At 38.1% G+C, this 25,075-nt stretch overlaps 1 protein-coding gene across 4 annotated transcripts in view; it reads left to right on the forward strand.

The window, feature by feature from the left end:
• The window catches only part of xirp2a (xin actin binding repeat containing 2a), a 34,035-nt gene extending 9,224 nt beyond the window's left edge, over positions 1–24,811 (forward strand). The window contains exons 2-10 of one of the 4 annotated variants that reach the window (XM_081380825.1): positions 3,951–4,047; positions 9,695–9,810; positions 11,032–11,166; positions 11,462–11,530; positions 11,723–11,789; positions 11,889–11,992; positions 14,257–23,341; positions 24,218–24,351; positions 24,674–24,811. In XM_081380825.1, coding sequence (XP_081236951.1) covers positions 3,951–4,047; positions 9,695–9,810; positions 11,032–11,166; positions 11,462–11,530; positions 11,723–11,789; positions 11,889–11,992; positions 14,257–23,341; positions 24,218–24,312 — 9,768 coding nt within the window. In that variant the 3' untranslated portion in view covers positions 24,313–24,351; positions 24,674–24,811. Of the gene's footprint in view, positions 1–3,950; positions 4,048–6,416; positions 6,607–9,679; positions 9,811–11,031; positions 11,167–11,461; positions 11,531–11,722; positions 11,790–11,888; positions 11,993–14,256; positions 23,342–24,217; positions 24,352–24,673 lie in introns of those variants that run through there. The other 3 variants (XM_081380824.1, XM_081380822.1, XM_081380823.1) reach the window with 3 other exon arrangements.
• Positions 24,812–25,075: the final 264 nt, after the last annotated feature.

A 25,075-nucleotide genomic window follows, 5' to 3' on the forward strand; every position in this document is an offset into this window, starting at 1 on the left:
TAGCTGTTCACGCACTGTCACAGGATGTTCGGTATGTGCTCTTGTGTCATCTCATGTGCGCATGGTAATCATACCATGTCTTCACTTTATAACCTGTGGCCTTGTTCTGACTACAAAACACCTTCCATCATTCTTTCTTTCCTCCTGTGTGTGTGTATAAAAGCCTCTCAGTTTGTTTTAAAATAGTTGGTAGAAATAATATTGTTTGTGTGTGTGTGTGTGTGTGTGTGTGTGTGTGTGAGAGAGAGAGAGAGAGAGAGAGAGAGAGAGAGAGAGAGAGAGAGAGAGAGAGAGAGAGAGAGAGCTGCCCTGCTTGTTTTTCTAACTCCAGGTCAGTGACTCATGTTTAAATATGTCCACTTATCACAGAGACAGCAGAGTAATGGGAGACTCTCAGTGGTGCTTACGAAAACAGGAAATCCCCTTACATACACAAACACACGTAGGTGACCAGATTTCAAAGTTTTAGTTCTGTGATTCAACATATTACAATTTCCAATGTAATCACCTCTATGAATCAAAAAGGGGGATCATTCAGTTGTGTATTTTGTCCGTTCTATATAATATGAGCAAATGTATTACTGTGATGAACTATATGTCACTGTATGTCATACTACTCAAAATTACATTTAGTCATCAGTGCAGACTGTAAGAATATTATATATATAATAACAATGTTACCATGTTTTATTTATTTCCAGTTAGTAGCCTAATTTTAGGGCTTCAACTCAAACTTATTTCAGTTAATTTCCCAATAATTTAGTGTAACTACATCTAATATTTATATTAAATTTTATTTGATCAACTTTATTATTTTAGTTAACAAAAGTGTTTTTAATAGTTTTAGATTTAGTTAATAATAATAAACTTGCAACTAATGTTCATCAGCTTCAGTTAATTAATTTTTTTAATGTTCAATAAGCTCATATTATTTCCCTTTACAGGCTATTTTGAACAGACAGGCCACCAAAAATGGGGACAAATAGTTACGCAAAAAACACACACTTACAAAAACATACCATGCTAATTCCATGACGTTGCATACCATGATGGTAGTTCCATGGTATTCTCTGAAGGACTTTGGAATGCCATGTAAATACCATCATTTAGTACCATTATATGCATCAAAGTACCGTATGGCATCTGATACTCAATAATTTTGTCCCTTAAAACTCATCACCAAAATGACGTATTTAAAACGTTTTTTCTTGTGTTTTTTTTTTATTCATTCCAAAAAATAGCTTGAACATAACTTTACACCCTTACTTCATTAAGTATATGCGGACACATGAATAAGCAAATTAGCCCCTTCTCCACTCACGCCAACTCGGTCAACTCGTATACAAGTCAATCTATCAGAATGGTAATGCTTTTTATGTATCGCTCTCTACATCAGACACATAATGGTAGTTAATATGATTAGTCTTTTGCTTGATGTTATCAAGCTAATAATGTGTTGCTAGTGTTACACAAACCATGTTTCCGTTCGCCATCTTAGTCTTAACGCTTTGAACAACTTAGAACGTCAATGGAGAAAGTCATAGTACATCATTAACATCGTAATAAAGACCTACATCATATACATAATTCACCTGCTATATTGCTAAATGTACCTGATTTTTCATATCAACAGAAAAATATACTGGAATAACCTGGCTTCTCTTGAGAGAGACCACAGTTAATGATATGCTAAAGCCCGCCGGCACATTGACTTGATTGGTTACAAGGTTTGTGACCTAAGAAACACCAGCGATTTCAAACTGTAGTTTTAAGGAGAAAATAATCAGCAGTGGTGTTGACATGAATCTGCACATGGTTTGTCTTAAAGCATATTTTAAACACCACATAGACATATAAACAACATTAAAAACTTGATTTTTACCACAGGGGGTCTTTAAGGACACACAACATTGGCAAGATTTGTACATGTAAATCCCTTTGGTTTTGGTAACCTTTGATTGAAACAAGGTTCACAAAAATACACACATACTATTTAGGAAATAAATAACTAGAATCAGATCATATCTCGTTCATTATCTGAGGTTTATTCAGGTGAATTAACTCAGAGCTCTTTTAATCTTTATCCAGGTAAAATTTTAACAGATTCAGAGATAAATCTTGATCTTTTTTTGGCTAGGGTGAGTTCCGGATGATTGGGACACATTTTTCCAGTGAGAAAAGTTAAAAATTGTCCCAATCAACCTGAATTCACCCTCAGTTTCTGACATCTAAAATTCTGCCAAAAATATCTGTGCATTTGAAAACACAATCAGGGTGTTTGACAGCACTGCGACGTTGATGTCAACATGAGAAACTGACTGTTTATTAGAATTCATTCACAGTAGTTAGCCTTTAATTTACTTGCAGTGTAACTGATAAAGTGAAACTCAGCCTTTCAGTGTGTGTAAATGAAACCACCTGTTCTCTGCTGGGCTGGGTGAACCTTGACCTCTCGGCTCAGTATTCGACAGACTCTGTGTGTGCGTCTTATGCCAGATGAGCTGAATAGTGGAATGTGACTCCACATGACACAATCAATGTGTGTGTGTGTGTGTGTGTGTGTGAGTCTGCATTAGCATGTGTGGGATAGTGTTGATTTTCGCTTCCTGATGTTTTGAACTACAGATGCATGTGTATAATGGAAGAGCTGATGGGACGAGATTTGATTTGCAAATTGTTTCGTGAAACTAAATAGACAGAGAGGGGTAAAGGGAAAGAGAGTGCTAGATAGCGAAAACAGTTCCATCCGGGTTTTAACGTATAAACTGATGAGTGTAATATATATGTATGATGTGATGTCTGTTTATACAGCCGACGTGTGTCATTTTTGTCAGGGTTAATGGAAAAGTTCACCCCAAAATGAAAATCACTAATTCACCCTCACGTCATTTGTAAACTATGACTTTTTCTTCCGTGGAACACAAATGATTTTCCATACAGTTATAGTCAATGGTTACCACAGCCATCGAGCACGATTTTCAAAGCATGATTTTCACTTTTAGTTGAGATGACTTTAATGATCTAGCAGAGTTATTTCATTTCAAAAGATCAGAGAGATATTTTGGAACTAATCCGTTCATGGCTTTAAAAACAAAAAGCAGAATTTTAAAATCAATTCTGTAACAAACTGGCAGCCAGTGCAACGAACGTATTGGGGAAATGTTCTGAACCAGTAAGAACTCCTTACTGATGTTAAAGTTGGACACCTTTATTATACATGTTTGTTTAATTGTTTGTCGTTAATATTCAAAAAGCAAACACACAGCCTGTGATGATGATTAGACACGCTGAGCTTTTTTAATGCATTCATGGACTATGCAAATTTTCCAGCTTTGAACTGTTCAGATACTTGCAACAAAATAAATAAAATATTAAAATATTGTGAAATATTCTAGTATTCCTAACTCATCAATTAAAATGCTAAAGCTTAAACTCAGCTGGAAACTTGCATTAATGTTGACTATTGCCTCAAACTCAGTTGGTTTTTAGTTTTGAGCTGTGTGTTCTGGCAGAATGTTTGCTTTTGATGCCTTTCTAGTAATCAAAATGATGTACACACTGAAAATACATTTATACGAACTGTATAAATATATTTCCTTTTGTTTGTATGCAAATATGTTTCACAGTCAGCAGTTTGTTTCAGTGTTCTCAGTCACCTTCCCTTTTTCATGTTCCTCTTTCAAGGGCATTATTGCACTATTGACTTGGTGACAGCTTTCAAGCTTCAGGTGAACTTGCTTATTCAACACAAACCTGAGTCTTGTTGATATACTGTTAATGATAAATAGCCAAAACACACACACACGCTTCACGTACAGTCTCTCTGTTTTGAACTTTTGTTCAGTGTCTCATGGGACTGGTGAATGCAAATGAAACACGGACTAGAACGTGTTCTCTAACCACACCTGCCTCTCTCTCTCTTTCTCTCTCACTTTTCTCTCGCTATCTAGGAAGTGAGTGGTTCACATTCGTCCACTGGGAGAGTTGCAGACAAATATAGTGGTGTAAGGGAAAAGATGTCAAATCAGGATTCAAACTTTGGAGGCTGTGAGTATCTTTTGGCTTTTATGCTACTGTAACTCAGTGTTTCTTTTTAAATTGGGCCCCAGAATTTGTTTTATTCACCGTGTTTATGTTTGGCTCTAAAAAGTCTGATTCAGGACGTTTTACACTGAACCATTTGTGATCTCTTGTTTCTAATGTGATTTACATGTTCGTGACAGTTCAGGGTGTGTGTATAAAAGTGACATGATTAAAGACTTCACACATTGCTGTCTAGCACGATGACAACTGTGATGACAGACTTCTGCTTTAGTGCTCATGTATGTATGTGTGTGTATGTACTGTACATGTGTTTGGATTTCTGCTGCAATCTCATTCTGTTACTTTAAGTTTAATCAGACACAGGATATAGTCTTAAAAGTACCCATACTATACCCAAACTTTATTTTACAATGCTCGTATATGTATACATTTGTTTGTATACAGTGATAATAATATGCTAGTGGGAGGTGTGTGTAATTTAATAGGTTTGTTTGACAGGTGAGCTGATTTGTGTATGGTCAGTGTCTGCATGTGTCTCTCTTTTGTAATCCCTCTTTCATTCTTTAAATCGGGCTATCAGCTTGTCTTTGAAATAGACAACCTTGTTTATGACAGGTCCATATTCACACATTCATATCCTACACTGGAAATGATGACCATCCCTCAAGTGTGTTGCATTCTCTTGAGTATCTGATGCATGGAGTTAGTGCTGTACAGTAGCAAAAGAGGAAATTCTGATTGTTATGATTGTATCATTACAATATTTTCTCCTCTGTCTCAACTTTCTCTCTTTTTATTAACCCCATTAACTATCGCCGGTAACGGGAAGCTTGTCGCTCTTTTTTATTGTCTTTTAAATTCCTCTATAACATATTTTATTAACCATCATAAATTAGGTATAATTCAAAAACATACACCCTCAGTCAGTATTCATCCTGTGAAAACCAATTTCTTTTAGCGGGCTCCTTCCCCTAGTGGGCGGTGTCATGTTTCATATTACAAAATTGACTGCACTATTTTATAATTTTTTCTAATCTTTACAAAACACATCGTTGGAAAAGTCTGAGACTTAAGATTCCATATTTTGTGACTGTTTTGTGTTATTGTGACAAAAAAATATACATTTTTGACAGAAGGACGCATTCACTTGGTTAGACATACGGCTGGTTTTATAGGATTTATAAAGTTAATTTTTTTTAAGTATATATATTTATATAAAATAAATCTGTTTAGCACAGTACATTTTCTTTATAGTAAATTTAAACTTCTATAACTTTTTACACATTCACTTCAGCAATAATCTACTACTTTCATTTAAAAAGAGACCAACCTTAGGTCTGTATTCCAATTTTTATAAGATAATTTTAAAACCATATGGCAAAAAATGCTATTTCATCTGAACAATTATGGCAGTTAAAATCAAAGTGACAATAATTACAGAAGTAACCACAATAGATGCTCAACTTTTTGATTTTTGCTGGGAGTGTTTTCTTTGCCATTTCTGTCACTTTGAGTGACTCAAGTCTGGGCTAATTTCTGACCCTGACACCAACACACACAAACAGATTTAAGATCTTTCTGTAAATGCTTTATATTAATCAGAGTTTTGAAGTAGCTCTCACCTCCTGTGATCCCCTTCAAATAGAGAAAGTTCTCTAGAAAATTGTGTTCGTCATTATTTATTCACCCTGATGCTGTTCCAAACTTGTATGTTGTTTTTTCCACGGAACACAAAAGGAGCATTTTCGAAAGAATTTTCCATACAACATTCCTAGTTTCCATGTCTGTTAGGCTCCAAAAACATAACAGGCACCGTAGAGGTAGTCCATATGGCTTGTGCTCTATATTCCAAGTCTTCTAAAGTAAAAGTTATTATTCAACTCTCTCTCAATTCTCCAGTCACAGTGTTTCTTTAGTTTATTGAGATTATCTGTGAATTTTTAGAGCTGTTCCTCACACAAATCAATAGTATGGCTTCAGGAGGCTTGGAATATAACAGATGTGATTTATGGACTGCTTTAATGATACATGAAATATGTGTGATTTTTGGAGCTTGGCAGTGGTCACTATGAGCTGTAATTGTATGAAAAAGATCTGCTTGGACATTTCACAAAAATTAAATAGAGTGAAAGTTTTCACTGAATCTTATATTTAAAGAGATGAAATGGGATGCTAGTGCATTTTCAAAGCCAAGGATGAATGTCCCTAAAATCTCTCAGACAGTAGGGTGCCTCTCCCCCTCAGTGTGTCTGTCTGTCGCTCTGTGACTTCAGGTTAAGGGCATGTTGAGTAGCTTATCTAAAAAAAGGCCTAGCAGACTGGCAATCTTTTAAAGAGGAGGAGGAGGAGGAGGAGGAGGAGGGTCTCTGAAATACAACCAGCTGTCTCTGCCCTCCATCACTCTGAGGTGAACCGGACAGTAGACTGGAGCTGGTCTCCAAACACACACTCACACTTTTACACACGGACGCTGGCTGTCTAGGGGTCTCCAGGAGGGATCTGGTGTCCAGGTGACACTATAGTAACGTTGAGGAACCGAGAGGAAACGTCAGACCTCTGAAGGTGAGTGTGGTTTTACAGAAGTGGTTTCTGGTGAACTGTAGATGTCTGTTGTTCATTTGGAAAATGCATGGCTTCCAATTAAACCAATTTTGACAATGAATTATAGTAAACAGTGCTACTCAATAATTCATAATTTAACAAGAATCTCATTTTTAAATGGTAAATTGGGTCGAGATGTGCTGACTGAGGAAAATATATTTCCAGGTTAAGTGCATGAGGCCAGTGGCGTATGTGTTTCGAGAGCGCTCATTAAGAATGCATGCAGAGGACACATGGCTTATTGTCACATCATAATGGAGTTGAACAAAATGAATATTGATGAGTATTAATTATATGAACAGAAAGTAAAAAAAGGGTTCTTTTGTTATAAACCAAACAATATCAGATTTTCCAATACCCGTTCACTGGCCTCTCAGAAAGACAAGATCTTAGAGTTTGGGATTCTAGCAATTCAAAACTCGTCATGCTTTTCATTACACAACAGTATCAGTTTAATGTATTTAAAGAAACTGATGACTGGTTTAAAGAATTAACTGTATACAGTAAATTGTCTTTATCCTAATGAGCATTGTGTTTGCTGTAAGGCAGTGAGTCTCATATATGTCGGCTCACTCCATGAGTGTCTCAGAATAGAGTCCCAAAGACTGGACTTTCTGAATTTAGCCTGTAAGCTACTGCTGCATTCCATAGCCTAGAGTCCAGAATATTACAGGCCTACTGACATGATGCTAACACATTCATGTATTGATACGGAGTTTAATCATACATTTAGTAGATGTCTAGCACATTTATAGATTGCTAATTCTGAACCAAACCAAAGCAGTCATTTATCTAAATAACAAAAACGCAGTCAATCTACACTAATGCCTATTTCTCTTGGTCATAGGTGACAGAAAAAGGCAGATAATATTATTGGAGAAGTAGAAATACTATTGATAGACAAGTGACAGATATAAAGATTTCCTTGGCTTTGCATTTTAGGAAGTCACTCTTCCTGGGGCACCTCTCTCTCTCTCTCTCTCTCTCTCTGTCTGTCTGAAATATGAAACTAACGGTCCTTGGTTTAAAATAAGTCTTCATTAATTGCTCTCAGTACTGTGGTTACTTCACGTCATGGTAATGCACAACAGTCTAGAATGCCTCCAACCCCTGCGGTTCTAGATACTTGGAGGTTTTCTGGAATGTTGAGCCTTGCATAGTCCATCTTGATGCCTTTCTCTTGCCATTATGACAAACGAGTGCGTGATCCCTCTGTCTCCACATCCCATCATCTCTGTGTTTGAAATGTGTCAGATACCCTCAGGTGTAGAGTTTCTGTTCAACAGCTACTGCTTATTCTGGATCTGAATCATCTCTCTCCCTCTGCTGGCTAGCTTTACACTGGCATGCACTGAATAACTGCTCTGCTAAAATTAACAGTTCAGGGAACATGTCTTGGTCACATGGTAATACGGTCATACTTTACTGATGTAAGAAAAGCAGTGTGGTTGTATGACACAGTACAAAGATCTGGCTTGAAATAATCCACAAATAGCATTGCAGTGCATCTTCCAGTGGCTCTTATTTTTAACAGTGATGGACTGAATTCAAATATTCAATCAATGAAGAATTTAAAATGTGTTAACTATTCAAAGAGTTACACTCTCAGAAAAAAAGGTTCAGTGGGGTTTTATATAGAACCCTAGGGTTCTTGACTCGATTTTAAAGAATCCTTTATGCCAAAAAGGTATAAAGGTATACTTTTATTTTTAACAGGTTATTTAAATTGTTTCTAGTGATTAAGTATTTTTACAAGCTGTTTAATTCAATTTAATGAAAAGAAAAAATGACTAAATCCCTAAATGGAAATCTCTGAAAGTTATATATACTAGTAAGTAGTGCCTGACAACCCTTTAAGGTTCTATATCACTATAAAAAATTGTTTCATGATTTGTTGTCACAACTTTTATCTTTTGTCAAATCAACTTAGATAATTAATGTGGTTCAGATAACATAATATTTTGAGTTTCTATTTATTAGACCAATCTCCTTTGTTGTATTAACTCAAATTTTTTATTTCAATGAACTAAAATTTTACAGCCAGCTAACTTACTTTTTTAAGTTAACCAACAATAATTTTTTGCTGTGAGAACTTTTTTGTTTCAAGAGTGTAGTATGTGTCTGTCTAGAATGTTATGACATTTAATTCATAATTCATCATGACATACAGCTTTGTGTTCATTGTGTTTTTACATGTGTTATGTGACTTTTTGAACGTAAGATTTAAATAATTAAATTATTTTTAAGCTATTTTACAAATATTTAATATGAAAGGACTTTGAATGGATGCATGTATATTATGAGCTAATTAGAACAAAAAAAATAATTTTCATGAGCATTTTAATGAAACTTTGTACATCAACAACCGATATTAAAAATCTGGCTGATACTGACAAGCCATTAATTATTTTCATGTCATGGCTGATAACCCATAAACGGCCAATATTAAAATTCTACACTGTGATGATAAAAAAATAGAAAAGCGAAACAAGCAAAAATAAAAAAATGCTTCAAGAACAAGTGAACATATGAAATGCCATTTTAATTTTTGCTAAAGATTATATTAATAGTGTCATTAAATTCTCTGTGTTATAAAAAATATTTCAAATGAGTGTGATTTGTGACAGATACCAGTAATTAAAAAAGAAACTCTAAAATATGTGTAAATGACCTTATATGTGTAACCCTTACCAGAGCTGGAGGTGGTGATGGCTCGGGGATCAAACTTTGAAAACAGTGATTGATGTGAACGACGTGCATGCTTTATGACATCATTCCTCATCTTGTCACTTGAGCCATCTATAGACTGGGAGACAGAGAAAGAATCAGCATGCTGTCACAATACATCCCTGTTGTCAGTTTGACTTTGTCTGGCTAAATTTACTCTTAAAATATGACAGATGATGTGATCTCTACTCTAACATTAGTTTCCCTGAACCAATCATGAAGCCTGAAGTCAGGGTAAAGAAATGCATCTATTTATGTTCCAGTTTCAGGTTTAATAGCGAATGATGCACACGTTTCTGTGTTTCAGCTGCAGGCAGTGCAGGTGTTTCACCATCAGGAGAAACACACGCTGACAGTGAGACTGAGACCTTGCCTCTCAAGCAGAGACTGGCCCTATACCAAGCTGCCGCAACCAAGGAGGAGAGAAGCCCATCTGTGGTATTTACCAGCATGAACACACAAACACGCATGAACATATGCTACCCCACAGACATATTACCTGTATGATTATTTCCTGTCTAAGGCCTTCCACTTGATAAAATACTTCACGTCTTTATAGTATGAATGTGTGTAGTATGAATATAATTTGGACGTACTACATTTGCCATGTTGTCATTATCATGTGACCTACCAGCGTCGTTTCACTGTCATTCATAAATCCTCTCCCGTTGCCTCATGGGATAAGTTTTAGTACATTTATTGTTTTGTGTCATTTTTATAATTTATTTTTAAAAATATGTTTTTATTATGTATGTAGTTTTTTATTAAGTTTTATTTTATTTAGTTTTCGTTAGTGTTATACTTCAAATTTAAACTAAATGAAAATGAGAAATGTTGCCTTGGCACTTAGCTGAAATAAAACACAAGTTTTTTTTTTTTTTTTTTTTATGGGTTTAGTTTTAGTTAATAATAATAACCCTGCAGTAATGGTGTCAATTTGTAGTCCAGTCTGGAAGGTTCTGGAAGGTAGTCCACCCATTATGAAATCCCAGTGGATGAAAATCCAGCCCTTCAAATATGTTCTGAATGTTTGCTATTGCGCTGCATTCCGTGACGTTTTTACTAACAGTGTGGAGAGAAACATTTCTTGTCGCTGGTTAGCACACACTATTGGAAAACTAATGCTCTGTCTTTATGGTTTGTACAATATAACAAACAATTGAATAATAAATGATTAACAATAATGAATAATGATATGACTTCTTAAATAATAATGTGTGTTTAGGTTCTAAGAGCTTTGTTTTCAACCTTTATAGTGCCCCCTATAGGAGAATGTTTGTCCTGATTTTGCCCAGTAAGACGCGTTATTTTGTTGATCCTGGAACAACATTCAGAAAATTTTATCATAACCATATCCCTACCCCTAAACCTAACTCTACCCAAAAGTAATCGTTAAAATCAGAGGGCAATGATAGCTGAATAAGTGATGTATAAGCGCCTAAACTTGGTTGTAAGCCTAAACTGTAAACGTGTCCCTAAAATCTGATGGTTAATTAGAATGTTGTTCGAGGTTCAACAAAGATGTTAATCCAGGAACATGTTGCCCTTGGTGAAATAAGGTTCTGCAAGGAGAATCGTGTCTCAGATCTTTTCTATGTATGTACAGTGTGTAAATATGTATATTTATGAGTGTCTGAGCATTTTATTATGTGTTATAAGGTCATGGACAGCTCTGAGCCGTGCTCTCTGCCAGGCGGACTGGCCAGCGTGAAGAAACAGTTTGAAAGCCATGAGCTCAGTTCCTCCTCTGCATCCCAAAGCACTGTTATACAACACCACTACCAGCAGAGACAGGTACAGCAGATGAACACACAAGGGATCCACAACACTCCCTCAAATCCACAAAAACACATATATAGACTAAAACAAGACTTGATGAAAGAGTACAGTTTGCAATGCTACTAAATCCCCTATTTGACAATTAACAGTTGTGCATGCAGTAAACACCTGATTTAGACTGATTCCACAATGTTAATTCTCATATCACAAGGCATTGAGCAGTGTTACACTGTTGATTATGTCAAACTAACAGCAGTGAGTTGCATATTGTGTATGTTTGTTTAACAACAGATGTTCTCTGTCTTAATAGCAGGTGGTGAGCTCATCAGAGGTGACGGTACGAAGCAGTGTTAAAGAAAGTAGTACCTCAAATGCTCAGGTACTGTATATCCATATAAGATAGGATCCCATTTTTATAATGCTGCAGGTGCAATACAAATGAATATTTTGTCATCATTTATTAACCCTCATGTTGTTCCAAACCTAATACATTTAGTAGAAAACCTATGTTTTGTGGTTAGGCATTCATTTGATAAATTATAAAGTGTGTTGCTCACTGTTTTCATGTTAGGTTTCCCTGGACCAGAATGTTCATCAGAGTGTGGCCTCAAGTTTCGGGGATCATTATGATGAGAAAGGTAGTGCATGTGCAGAATTATTTGTTTTAAATAACAAACTGTGAGACAATGGGGAGTTACCTCAAGACCAATTAATTTTTCACTTTTACTCTGTTAAAGTTATGGTAATTGGAGGAGAAAATTTGCCAACGGTTTCTACACAAGTCCTGAAACAGCAGCATGAAAAAAGTATTGAAGAGGCCACTCCACCCAAACATATCAAGGTAAAAATAAAGTATACTCATGCACACTGTAAAATGTTTTACTTTCAGTAGATTAAAAGATCATTACCACTGTTTCACACTGCATGCACAAGCAGAGTGGAGGCTGTGCGTATGCAGAGCGGGAGCAGCACACACCCATTGTGCTTTCACACTGGCACGTTTTTCAGACGTTCTCCTCCGACCACTGTCTGTCACGTGCTTTGATTTATGATGGGCAGCCGCAGCATACAGTACGGTACAACGGGGCTAAAGGCACACCTTAGGGAAAAAATGAGCTTTTCACTATTCCCATAGTGTATGATTGCAGAAAAAATATATATGTTTGTATTGAACATTTATGGATCAACAGATTTTGTGTAAAAATAAGTCATAAAAGTGGTTTATTTTGTTTTAAAAATGTATGAGGTGGCAACTTAAGGTGGGCCTTTTACCCCACACACCGGCATGGGGCAAAAGGCACACTGTATTTATACAAATACTTTAGCTAAAATAATAATGTCTAGTTAATACTTGTTCAAAACAATCACTTTAGAAAAGTTTGCATGATTTTCTGTTCATTTTGATAAATAAAGGAATTCATTTTTGTTCAATAAATATACTGTTATTAAAATGTTCATATAAAAATATATTTTAAAAATACATAAAGAATTATTTTAAAAAGTAAAGATTCTGAAAGCATTGAATGTGATCCCATAATAAATTAATTTAGATTTACAGTAGTAACATTAAATCGTATTTTATTAAATTATATGATTAATATCATATTTTTGAATATGATGGTTTCACCATAGATATATGGTGATATCTATAAGGAGGACACCCAACTTAATATATGATATTTACCATCTGAATCTAACTATGTCATGTCAACAAAGTCAGCCAGACATTTATTATCATGTTAATTATTGTGCCTTTCGACCCGACAGCAGGGGCGCCTTTTACCCCAAATACCATACTTTTACACATTCTTCCGTTATTGAAAAACTGTTGCTTTAATTAGCTTGAAAATCATTAACAAACCTTTGTTTCGAAATATAACTATTCAGTCATTTTATTGATTAGCGATTCTCGTTCACTTAAATCTACATTTGAAAAAAACATAAAATATTAGATCAAAGTAACGCAGAATCAACTTTGTATTGCTGCCCGCCATCGCGTCAAGGATCAGCCAAAAATCTACCCCTAAAAATTTACCCCATGGAGCCTTTAGCCTCGTTGTACCCTACTTTGCGGTGATGTGACCATGTTCCCCTCCTACTATCCAACACACATATAACATTCTGTATACTGCATATAGTTTAGATGATAAAAGTAATCTTAAAAGTTAAGATATACATCTAGTTTTGGGAAAAATCTCCTTGAAATTATGTGTGATATGTTTTCGTATATGTATATATATATATATATATATATATATATATATATATATATATAAATAAATAAAAATTTCTTCAGCTGAATATGAAATGGTGAATGTTGATTGTGAAACATGGAACATCTCACTTTTATTTTATTGTGAAATTTGTTATTTTTCATGTTGACGTACAGTAGGTGTTTTTTAAACAAGAACAATGCACAGTGGCTTTAATTCAGCGTAAGCAGTGCAGCAAAAGTAAACTCGCCGCTGAAAGATCACAACACTGCTCTGCTCCCTCGGTGTGCAGTGTGAATGTTCTAATCTGTTAGTACAGGTGGTGAAAAAAAGACGCAATGCTTATTCTCTGCTCACGCGTTCAGTGTGAAACAGGTCTTACTTAAAATACACTGTATGGGTGTTTCTTTAATTTCAGGCACTTTTATGTCACATGTCTTTTACATTGAGTAAATATGTCATTGGTTTATCCATGTCTGAGATCCAGACACAACTATTAAATGAAGAAAACGAATTGTTCCCATTTACAATCTAGCTGTTATTTTGTTCAAATTATGTAAAAAATTGTAAATATTATTTAATTTTTTTGTGATACATAATATACTGATATGAAATTATCCTAAAATCATATTTTGATGTAATTATGTACATACTAAATAAAAAATAAACCAATAAGTGTAAAAAAATAGTTTTAAGAGAGTTTACTAAAAGTCCACATCGCCAAAAGTGCCCTATTTAAAGAAATGCCAATATGTTTACATACATCAACTTTGTCTCCACTGGCTATTCTATTCGTGCATATTTCTTTGTATCATTCCTTTTCTGTCCTTATACATGAAAATTATGTATTGATAAAAGATTATGCTTGTCTTTCCCATCTATAACAACAAAGATTGATCTTGATTACAACCAGTTTCCTTGGGCCCCAGTAAATGTTTCCTCAAAGACTACTGCCACAGGTAGCTATGAGACCATGTCTGTCACTAAAACAATGCAAGAGGCCTCTACCTCCTCTGTGGCTTCCTCACAATATGATGCCGTGGAGCACTTCGCACAACCAGTGTCTGCCACACATCTGCATCAAGTGACTTCCCAAGTCCCAGGACGTTGTCTTTCCCCTAAGCCAACAGATGCATCTACTTCAGCCAAATATGCAGTCAATAAAGAGGAGTACTCTAAGCAGAGGAACCTCTATGAACTTAAGCGCCTCTACAAGCACATTCATCCAGAAGTGCGTAAAAATCTGGAGCGCGACTTCTTCACTGAAGTGACAGACACGGAGCAAACTTATGTGGACAGTGATGAGGAGGTGAGCAGAGACATTCAGCAAGCACGTTATGTTTTTGAAAACAGCAGAAGTACCAGTCCTGGCAAGTGCATAAGCCCAGAGAGAGAGTATTTGGAGTGGGATGAGATCCTGAAAGGTGAGGTGCAGTCAATGCGCTGGATGTTTGAGAACAAGCCCCTAGATTCCATTAAAGATGGAACACCAGATGAGGATGAGGGCAAGAACATAGCCCAACAAGAAATTATTGCTGGAAAAGATGTGAAGTTTACTACATGGATGTTTGAAACAAAGCCCATCGATGCTCTAGGTACAGAAAAAACAGACTCAGCAGAGCACAGCGGAAAACTAGAGCTTGCAAGGGGAGATGTCCAGACTGCAACATGGTTATTCGAGACACAACCTCTAGACTCACTCAACAGAATTTACCAAGAGGATGAGCAGGAGACACAGGTGATGTATATGAAAGACATTTCTGGGGGTGATGTGAAAACTGCTAGGTACTTGTTTGAAACACAGCACCTGGACACACTTGGACACACTGAGACTATTGATGAAAGTCACTTCCTGCAGCTGAAGTCAGAGCTTGAAGAAACCAAAGGTGAGGTAAAGAAGACAACCAAGATGTTCGAAACACAGCCCATGTGTGTCATCCGCGGTGACTCCGGTGAAATGCTGGAGATTACCAAGGTGCGACGTGAAGAAACTGAGAAAGGTGATGTCAGGACATCACGCTGGCTCTTTGAAACTCAGCCACTGGACCTGATCAGCAAAGATCCAAGTCAGGTAAAACTAATCTGTGGGGTCTCCATGGAGGAAAATTATCAGGTTGGGGTAAACAGGGGAAGATGGCTGTTCGAGACAAAGACACTTGATCAAATCAAAGATGAGGAATGGGAAAGCACAAAGACTCAGAAGGAGGAGATCTTAGGTGCAGATGTGCGGAGACACTGCATGATCTTTGAAACACAGCCAATGGATCAACTTAAAGACGATACCAATGCAAGACCATTGGAGACAGAAGACATTATGGGTGGTGATGTTACTTCTGCTAGGAATTTGTTTGAAACAGTGCCAATGGAGAATCTGAAAGAGTTAGCAGAAGTTGGAAAGCTACAAAAGGTGATAGCTTCAGAAGAAGAGAAAGGTGATGTGAGACACCAGAGGTGGTTGTTTGAAAGCAAACCTCTTGAGCAGATCAGAGAAGAAAAGAAAGAGATCACACGGACTATTAATCTAGAGGAGCTTGAAAAGGGGGATGTTACAAATTACAAGGAAATATTTGAGACCATGGACCTGAGCAAGTGTACAGATGCACAAAAAATACAAGTGGAGGGTGTTACCAGTGGTTCAGTGAAATCAAATAAAGTGTTATTTGAGTCAGCACCCTTGTATGCTGTACAGGACAGCTCAGGACACTACCATGAGGTCAAAACTGTGCGCAGAGAGGAAGTTGTGAAAGGAGATGTGAGAAGTTGCAAGTGGATGTTTGAAACTCGTCCTATTGATCAGTTTGATGAGAGCATCACTAAGTTTCAGATAATCAAAGGAATATCTAAAGAAGAAATCCAATCAGGTGATGTCAAAACTGCCAAATGGCTTTTCGAAACTCAGCCCCTTGATGGCATTAAATACTTCAACTTAGAGGAAGAGGACAACAAGAAAAATGAGAGCATTGAGATCCAGAGAGGTGATGTTAAAACATGCAGATGGTTGTTCGAAACCCAGCCAATGGATGTCTTGTATGAGAAAGTAGAGACAAAGACTGAGGACCCCACAGACATCCAGAAAGGAGATGTTAAAACCTGTACATGGCTTTTTGAGACTCAGACTCTTGACAGCATCAAAGATGAGTCTGAGACAATCCTGAAAACTTGCACAGTAAAGCAAGACGATGTACAAGGTAAGGATGTACGTCTAGTACGTTTCCTATTTGAGACCGAAAACCTGGAAAACATCACAGACGATGAGGATCATAGTGGCTTTAAGCGAATAACAGAGATTGACATTAACTCTGGAGATGTATCACGGATGAAATACATCTTTGAGAATCAGTCATCTGATATCATGACTTCTACATCAGAGGAGACCATGCAGAAACTTAAATGCCGTCAAACAGAGGACATTCAGAAAGGAAATGTGGTGAACTGTACCTGGATATTTGAAAATCAACCAATTGATTCCATCAGGGTAAACTCTGAGGAATTAAAGGAGTCACGCACAGTAACAGATATTCAGGGAGGTAATGTTGATAAAGGTCGCTTCATTTTTGAGACATACTCATTAGATAAGATTCAGGAGGAAACATCTGATACTGAGATCAGCAAACTCCAAAGCATCATACACAAGGAGATTGAGAAAGGGGACGTAAAAAACTACACCATGATGTTTGAGACTCAGCCACTGTATGCTATAAGGGACAAAGAAGGACACTATCATGAGGTTACTACAGTCACAAAAGAAGAGATTCTGCGAGGAGATGTGGTTGGGGCAAGATGGTTATTTGAGACAAAGCCCCTTGACTCAATAAGAGACACAGATGAGGTTTATGTCATCAAAGCTGTTACTGAAGAAGACATCCAAAAAGGAGACGTCAGCACAGCCAGGTGGAGGTTTGAAACTCAGCCTCTAGATGAGATTGCAGAGGATATGAAAGTTGCTAATAAAACAGTAGCAGACATCCAAGGGGGGGATGTGAAAACAAACAAGCAGCTTTTTGAAATGGATGACCTTTCAAAGAAATATGTGAGAACCGTTAGTGTCAGTGAGATTCAGAGAGGTAATGTGAGAAGCTCCACATGGATGTTTGAAACTCATACCATTGACAAGATCCGTGGTGAAGGTTCGGAGTATGACGAGATGGAAAAGGTGACACGTGAAGAAGTGGTAAAAGGTGATGTTAAGCAGTCTGTGTGGCTCTTTGAAAAAGAACCACTTGATCGTATCAAGGAAGTTGATGAAACAGATACTGTAATTTCTCGTGAGGAAATCCCAAAAGCTGATGTGAAGACAACAACTTGGTTATTTGAAACTACAGCCCTAACTGAGTTTAATGAGAGCAGTGTGGAGAGAACAGAAATCGTTGGTAAGAGCATTAAGTCAACCCTAGAAGAGCTGTATTCTCAGAAAATGGTTGAGTCACAAGGCATTTTAATTGAGGCAGATGAGATTGGAGATGTCAGAATGGCTAAATACAAACTTCTAAACCAGGAGATTCCAGAGATCCAGAGAGAAGAAGTAATACATGGAGACCTGAACAATATTATGATGAACCTGCTTAACAGACGTGAGACAACAGAGAGGGGAATCACCATAGATAGGGAGGAAAGAGGAAATATCAACTCAACTGTCCAACAGCTCTTTAATCAGGATAAGAGTGACAATGTTGAGAAAGAGGAAATTATCAGAGGAGACATTCAAGATGCAATTAATAACTTGCTCAAGCAGGAAGGATCTTCCAAACGTGGCATTCTGATTCAAGAAGATGAGAAAGGAGATGTGAGAATGACCATATACTCACTTCTCAATAAAGAAAGTGAGAGAATTGTTGAGAAAGAGGATATAATTAGAGGAAATATTCGTGGAACACTGCATAGGCTGCTGGGTAATGCTGATGCAAGGGACCCATCCTCTAAGATAACTGTGGGAGAAGCAGAGAGGGGAAATGTCAGTTTTTATTCTACTTGTATTGAGTCTGGGGCAATGGACTACCTCAGACAACTTCAGGTGGGGGCCGATGAAATTGTTCAGGAAAAAATTAAAGAAAAGATTATTGGAGGTGATGTAGAACAAACAAAGCAGATTCTAAGAAAGAGCCAGCAGACAATAGGACGAACTGTTGCTGAAGATGATATTGTACCAGGTGATGTAATTAACACAGTACAGGTGTTTAGGATGGAACCCGTACTATCCCTGCATAACATGCAGAAAGAGGATATAGTAAAGGGAGACTTGAGAGCAGCTCTTGACTCTCTTTCACAAGCTGCAAACCAATGTGTTGTCATAGAAAAAGAAGATATAGTCAAAGGAGATATCAGTACAACACTTAGGTCTCTTGAGGAGGCTCAAAACCAACTAAAAGAAATAGAAAAACCTGAAATTGTCCCTGGTGATATTAGGGGTGCATTAGAATCTCTTGAAAAATCAACATCTGCAAAGACTGAGGTCATTATTGAAGATCTGGTCCCAGGGGATATTAAAGGTACCTTAAAATCCCTGGAGGAGGCAAAGCAGGCGGTAAAAGAGGTTGAGAAGGAGGAGATTGTTAAAGGTGACATTCAGACTGCTCTTCTTAGTCTTCAAGAGGCTTCAACTGAAAAGAGGGCTTTTCAGCACCAAGTAAGTGAACAGGGTGATGTGAAAGGTACAATTCAGCTTTTACTAGAGCCAGCCTCATCCCCAAATATGCAGAGGAGGCCAAGCACAGAGGGTGACATAAAATCCTCCATCAAATCCCTTTATGAACAGGAGCAAATGCAAATTGAGAAAGAAGAGGTGATTAAGGGAGATGTTCAGGGCACCATTAAATCCCTGATGAAGAAGAAAGAGCAATCAAGCCACAAATCAAAAATAAATAAGAAAGCTAAAGCTCCCATTAGGAATCCTGTTCCCCCTCAACAAGCAACTCGTGATTGCCCAGCTGGACCTAAAACTGAGGAAAAGCCAGAAAATCCACCTCCAGTGATAAACATGCAGCAGAGCAGCACACAAAAAACATCAGAGATCAAATCTTCAGAAAGTCAGACATCTTCTGAGGAGTATCGTTCTACTACTAAACAGATGACTGCAGCTGTCCATTCACAAGAGTCCTCTCAAGGCTCTCAAAAGATTAATGTAAAGGAGCAACATATAAAACAAAAACAGAACACTCCTAGTCCAGTGTTAATCAAGAAGAAGAACATAGGAGGTCATATGAGTGAGAAAAAATCTGAAATAGCAGCTACGTCTTCAACAAATGCATCAGTGGAGGTATCACAAAGTAATATTAGCATGAAGCAAACTGAAGAGACAAAGACAGTCACACAGGTTCAAACGACTAAGACAACAGAGCACACCACCATAACCCAGAAGCAGAACATCAAGAATTTAAAATCAGAGAAAAATGTTAAGAGTCTAAACCGCAATCTCAGTCCCAAAGGAATGATAAAAAAAGTGAAGCCACAGCCAGAGATTCACTTTCCACCACCTCCGAGTTCTCCTCCACCCCCCTCTGAGTCAGAGCTTTCTCTGCCTCCTCCTCCCTCACCAGTGGCAGAAAGTGATGTCCAGTCAGCCCTCTTACCTCACCCTCCTCTGGTCACGAGACAGGACAGTGACCTTCCCCCTCCACCACCACCACCCCCTATCATGGAAACAGACACTGAATTCTTTCCACCACCTCCTCCACCCCAAGACCTCCTGCCTCCTCCTCCATCTCAACAGGAACTCAGCTCAGTCACTCAACCTGGAAAGCCAAAAGGCAGAGCTCTATTCAAAGTACCGAAACCTGAGCCTCCCAAGCAACCACAGCCCAAAACATTTAAATGGCAGAAAAAACAAACTGCACCTGTTCCACCACCTCCACCTCCACCTCCTCTATCAGTGGCAGAGCAGAGTGAAACAGTTGCATCAAACGTAACTGTAGTCACTGAAACTACAGAGAACATCACCAAGCAAAAGGGACTGGTTAAAACAATTGAACCTCCAGCACCACATATTGCTAAAGCTTCATCAGCAATACCTGTGCTACAACCAGCAGCTGAGGAACCACCACGCCCAAAAAAGGTTTTCGTTCCGCCAATTAAACTCCCACCTCCCCCTGACACTACTGCTCCAAAACCAAGACCTTATGGAAGTAAATTCAAAACACCTTTAATGCTTGCAGAAGAGAGATATCGCAAACAAAGAGAGGAGGCTGAAAAGAACAAGGGAGAAAGTACTCCCACCTCACCCCCACCTACTAAAACATTTAATGTCAGTGAAATGAAGGCTGAAGCAGAGCCAAGCACACAGAAAGCTGAAAAGGCTCAAATAATTTCTGAGACCCAGAAAGAAACATCTAAAGTACCAGAGCCTGAGCAGAAGCCAGCCATGTTGCCCAAAGAAACAGCAGAAAAACTTCCCCCCCAAAAAAGTCCACAGACCCCTCCAAAGAAAAAGCCAACTGCAAATTCTCAGATAAGCAAACCTTCGATTCCCAAAGTTGGTAAGAAAACAACCACAGAATCATCCAACACAGTATCAGATAAAAAGCAGGCATCTATCACTGCTGCCTTAGAGATTAAAAGCCATCCAGCCCCTACAATCCATCCACATTCAGTTACAGAGCAAGCTGTGAGTACAAAAGCTCACTCTGGAAAAAAAGAGAGCATCCAGGCCACAAAAAGTGTTCAAAGTCAGATAACTGTTTCTGCTCAAGAAGAAGAGATTAAGAGCCTAGAGACTTGTGCGGCTCAAGAAGTCAAGAAGGTTTCCTCTCAGACCACAAAGATCCCAAAAGTTACCCCTAGCTTTAAGGTGAAAACATTTAAGGTACCTAAGGTAGAAAAGCCGGAGAAACAGGATGAGGAAAAGGACATAGTTCAATCAAGTGTGCAAACAAGTGTGTCTCAAGTGTGCATAGGTCAGGAGGGCCTCCAAAAATCCAACAGTGCCATGGAAAAAATTGAAGTGAAAGTTGAGAAAAAGGAGGAAATGAGACAAACCAAGCAAGACACCAAAATGGAGGTCCAGTTGAAGAAACAAAGACAAACATCAGTTAAGCAGCCACCACCTGTGGCACCAAGACCATCAGTTGAAATACATCAAATACAACCAGCAATATCTATAGACGTACATCAAGGTCAAGGTCAAGGGCAGACAACTGTCATTCAGTCCCATCAAGCAGTGAGAGAGGAATGTGTACAGATTCATGAAGAGAGGATGGTCACTCAGAGCACAGTTCAACAACAGAGCACTCAACAAAAAAGTAAATTCCAGATCAAAAAGCAGGTAAAGCCTTCACCGCGGCCTCCAAGCAGAGAGGAGGCCATAAAACAGTCAATGCAGAAAGAGGAGCAAAACAAAACAGAGATTACAGAAACCGCAGAATCGAAAAAGAGTGCATCAATCACAACTGAAAATTCTTATGCACAAAAATGTGAAGAGATTAAAAAATTGTTGAGTTACATCAAGGAGTTTGAAGGATCCCCTGCAAAAATGAATCCAAAGTCATTAAAGACCATGCTGAGTATCATTCCTGATTGGCTAGTCGATTCTGAAGAGAAGGCTGATTTAAGCTGTACTCAGTACAACAAGCAGAAAATTATAGAGGTCATAACCTATTTACAGAATCTTGCCCTGGCTAAACTGAGTTTTTTAGAAGGAAATTTGTCTGTTTCAGAGTCGGCAAAAAGTGAGTCAACACAGGAGAAGAAAATAGTAGGTGGAGCCACACAAAAAATATCTAAGATTACTATTGGCTCAGCAAAAATAGAGACTCAGAAGAAAGTATTGGAGGAAAAGAAGACAGAGTGCCAGAGTGAATCAAAGATAGCAGAGCTCAAAATGCCACCTGAACTAAGAATGCGGACACCATCACCAACGTATATCTGCATTGAGTCTGCCAAGAGGACAGACTCTCCTTTGAGAGTGACTCCATCACCGACTTCCTCTTATAGGTCGGGCACCACACCAACACCTCCACCTCGCTGGTCTGAAACACCAACACGCCTGAACCAATCCACACCCTCCCCCACAATGAGTCGCTCTGAGAAACTAGCTAAACTAAGAGATACCACAGCCAAACTCTCGCAAGGCATGACTCCACCACCCATGCCTTTGCCAGAGTACATGATAAAGGTCCAAACAGATCTGGAAGGGTCTCGCTCATCCAGCTGTTCAGAGATTACCTTTGAGACTCAAATGATGGAATCATCCCTGATGGATATCACAGATATCCATGGAGACTCAATGATGACCGTGAAAGACAAGCGTGAGTTCTTTGAAGAGGCTCAGAAAGCAGAGGTGTCTCGTACATATGTACGCAGGGATCCTATTGACATCCCAGAGCGTCTTGAACCAGATACAGAAGATGAGCCAGAGATCCCGAAATCCATAGATGCACATGAGAGAATGTTAGAGGACTTGCCCAGGGTTGACCTATCTAGGCTTGTTAACAAATTTGAGTCTCCCCAGCCTAAAGTTTATGTTCGAAAGGAGCCTATTGTGATTACTGAGAGACTTGAAAGTGACACAGAAGATGCTGAACCTGAGAAGAAGTCATCCTTGGTGGAGGACATACCAAGCTTTGATATTAAGGCCCTCAAGAATGTCTTTGAAATGGGTGAGCAAGCCCACCAGTACCTAAAAGAAGAGAAAAAGAATCCTGAGAAACAAGAGGATGCACCTGAAGGATTTTCTGAAACTAAATCTGCAACTGAGCACTTCTCCACTGTAGATGAGTTTGGAAACACTATAACAGGCATGAAGACTGAAACAACCTCCCACTTTCAGAGTGTGAAAACACGAGGTGATCCACCAACTTATGCAGATGTAGTAAGAGGGGATGTTCCTGTCCTGGACGTTCCACCAGAGGCCTCTGCAGAAGAGTTACTAAAGAGTTTCCAACAGACATGGGCAGAGAGTGAAAATGTCTTCAAAAATCTGGGCTTCACTGTGTCTGAACAGCACAGATCACAGACTGTTTCACACCAGCACCAGACTGTTGTCACCGGTAAACCTATGTGATGAGCATGGAAAAGTTAACAAAGAGTACAGTGTGATGACTAAAACAGTGATGGTGTGTTTGCACTTGACAAATAGAGATTATTTTGGTATTTCTTGTGCCTGTACCTTAATTTAGATATTTTAGTTTGAGTTAATAATGGAGTGCTGCTAAACTGGATATCATAGTCAAAGTGAATATGATTATTGTTTTGTGAACTGAACATTTGAAGTATTGCCCTTTAGATTTTATGAGACTGTGCTGAGGTCCAGATGAAATGTGTGCAGTTTCATTTAACCTCCCTAAATGCATGTAGTACTTACATATTTTAATTCCAGCAACTATACTAACAACTTTTTGATTCCTTTTCTATATTCCTTAACTCATTAACATCTTTACGCATAAAATATATACACTGCCCGGCCAAAAACGACAAGATACAAGATCTTCACCAAAAAATGATGCACCTCTTGATGGAAATAAATGATTTGATGTTATTTCCATCAAGAGGTGCATCAAGTATTGACAAAGCACAATGCACTTGAGCATTCTGTAAAGTTTACTCCAGCACATTCCAAAGACTTTCAATGAATTTACGGTCTGGACATTGTCATCCTAGAATATGGCCATGATGTGTCTTCCAACATGGTTGTTTAAGAAATGAAAAGCTACACACTCCATCAATTAGGGTTAAAAGAACTGTTTTCCAACATATAACATGACAGAAACATAGTAATCACTGCAATAATGATCCAATCATAGACTCTTAAGCATTTGCCTATTAAAATCCAAACAGCGACTTTGGTGGGGCAGTGTATACATATACATACGTATGTGTTGACAGATTTAAAAGAATTTTCTAATGTCAGTCTCTCTCTCCAACAGAAGATACGGGTGCCAGATTCCGAACTGTGTCAGGCATGTCGGAAGAGGGTGTATCCCATGGAGTCTCTCATAGCAGACAAGCAAAACTTCCATAAAAGCTGTTTTAGATGTGCCCACTGCAGCAGCCAGCTCAGGTAGTGGCTTCATTCTTTACATTAATCCTAGATTTTTCCACATTTTAATGGGTTACAGCATGGAACAAGTGAGAAGTAGTTCTTGGTGAAATACACCATGATTTGCAACTTGATTTGATTTGAATACTTGTTATTTAAACTGATTACAACATTGGCAAGAATGTTCCAAGTTTGAGTGAGCTTGTATGATTTTTTCTGTAGAGAGTTATGAATATGTGAGTTGTTCTTGTAATGTCAGAATAGGCTACAATATACAGCTATCTAGTTCTTCAGATCCACATCGCAAATTCAAATCATATTTGTGTTTATCTCTCTGCTTCAGTCTTGGAAACTATGCTTCTCTCCATGGACGAATGTACTGCAAGCCACACTACAAACAACTTTTCAAGTCTAAAGGCAACTATGATGAAGGGTTTGGAGAAAGGCCCCACAAAGAACTTTGGAGTACAAAGAATCAGAACAACTCGTCAGAAACTAACATGAAAAACAATCCTCCTGTCAATTTTAATGTCAAAGTAACTCACAGCCCACAAGAAAATGACCCCAACACTTCAGAGAATATGACTCAAGCAAAGTTGAATGATGACATGAAGAAGCAAGCAAATAAAATGGCAGTTGTGTGGCCGCCCCTCTGTGATTCCCCAAAGAAGCCATTTAATTTAGAGGATGAAATAAAGGTAGTCAAACCAGTCTGGCCTCCTCAAGTTGAATCAGAACTTTCAGG

Source organism: Scardinius erythrophthalmus, assembly GCF_964197995.2.
Source record: "Scardinius erythrophthalmus genome assembly, chromosome: 12".
In the NCBI taxonomy this organism is placed as follows: domain Eukaryota; kingdom Metazoa; phylum Chordata; class Actinopteri; order Cypriniformes; family Leuciscidae; genus Scardinius; species Scardinius erythrophthalmus.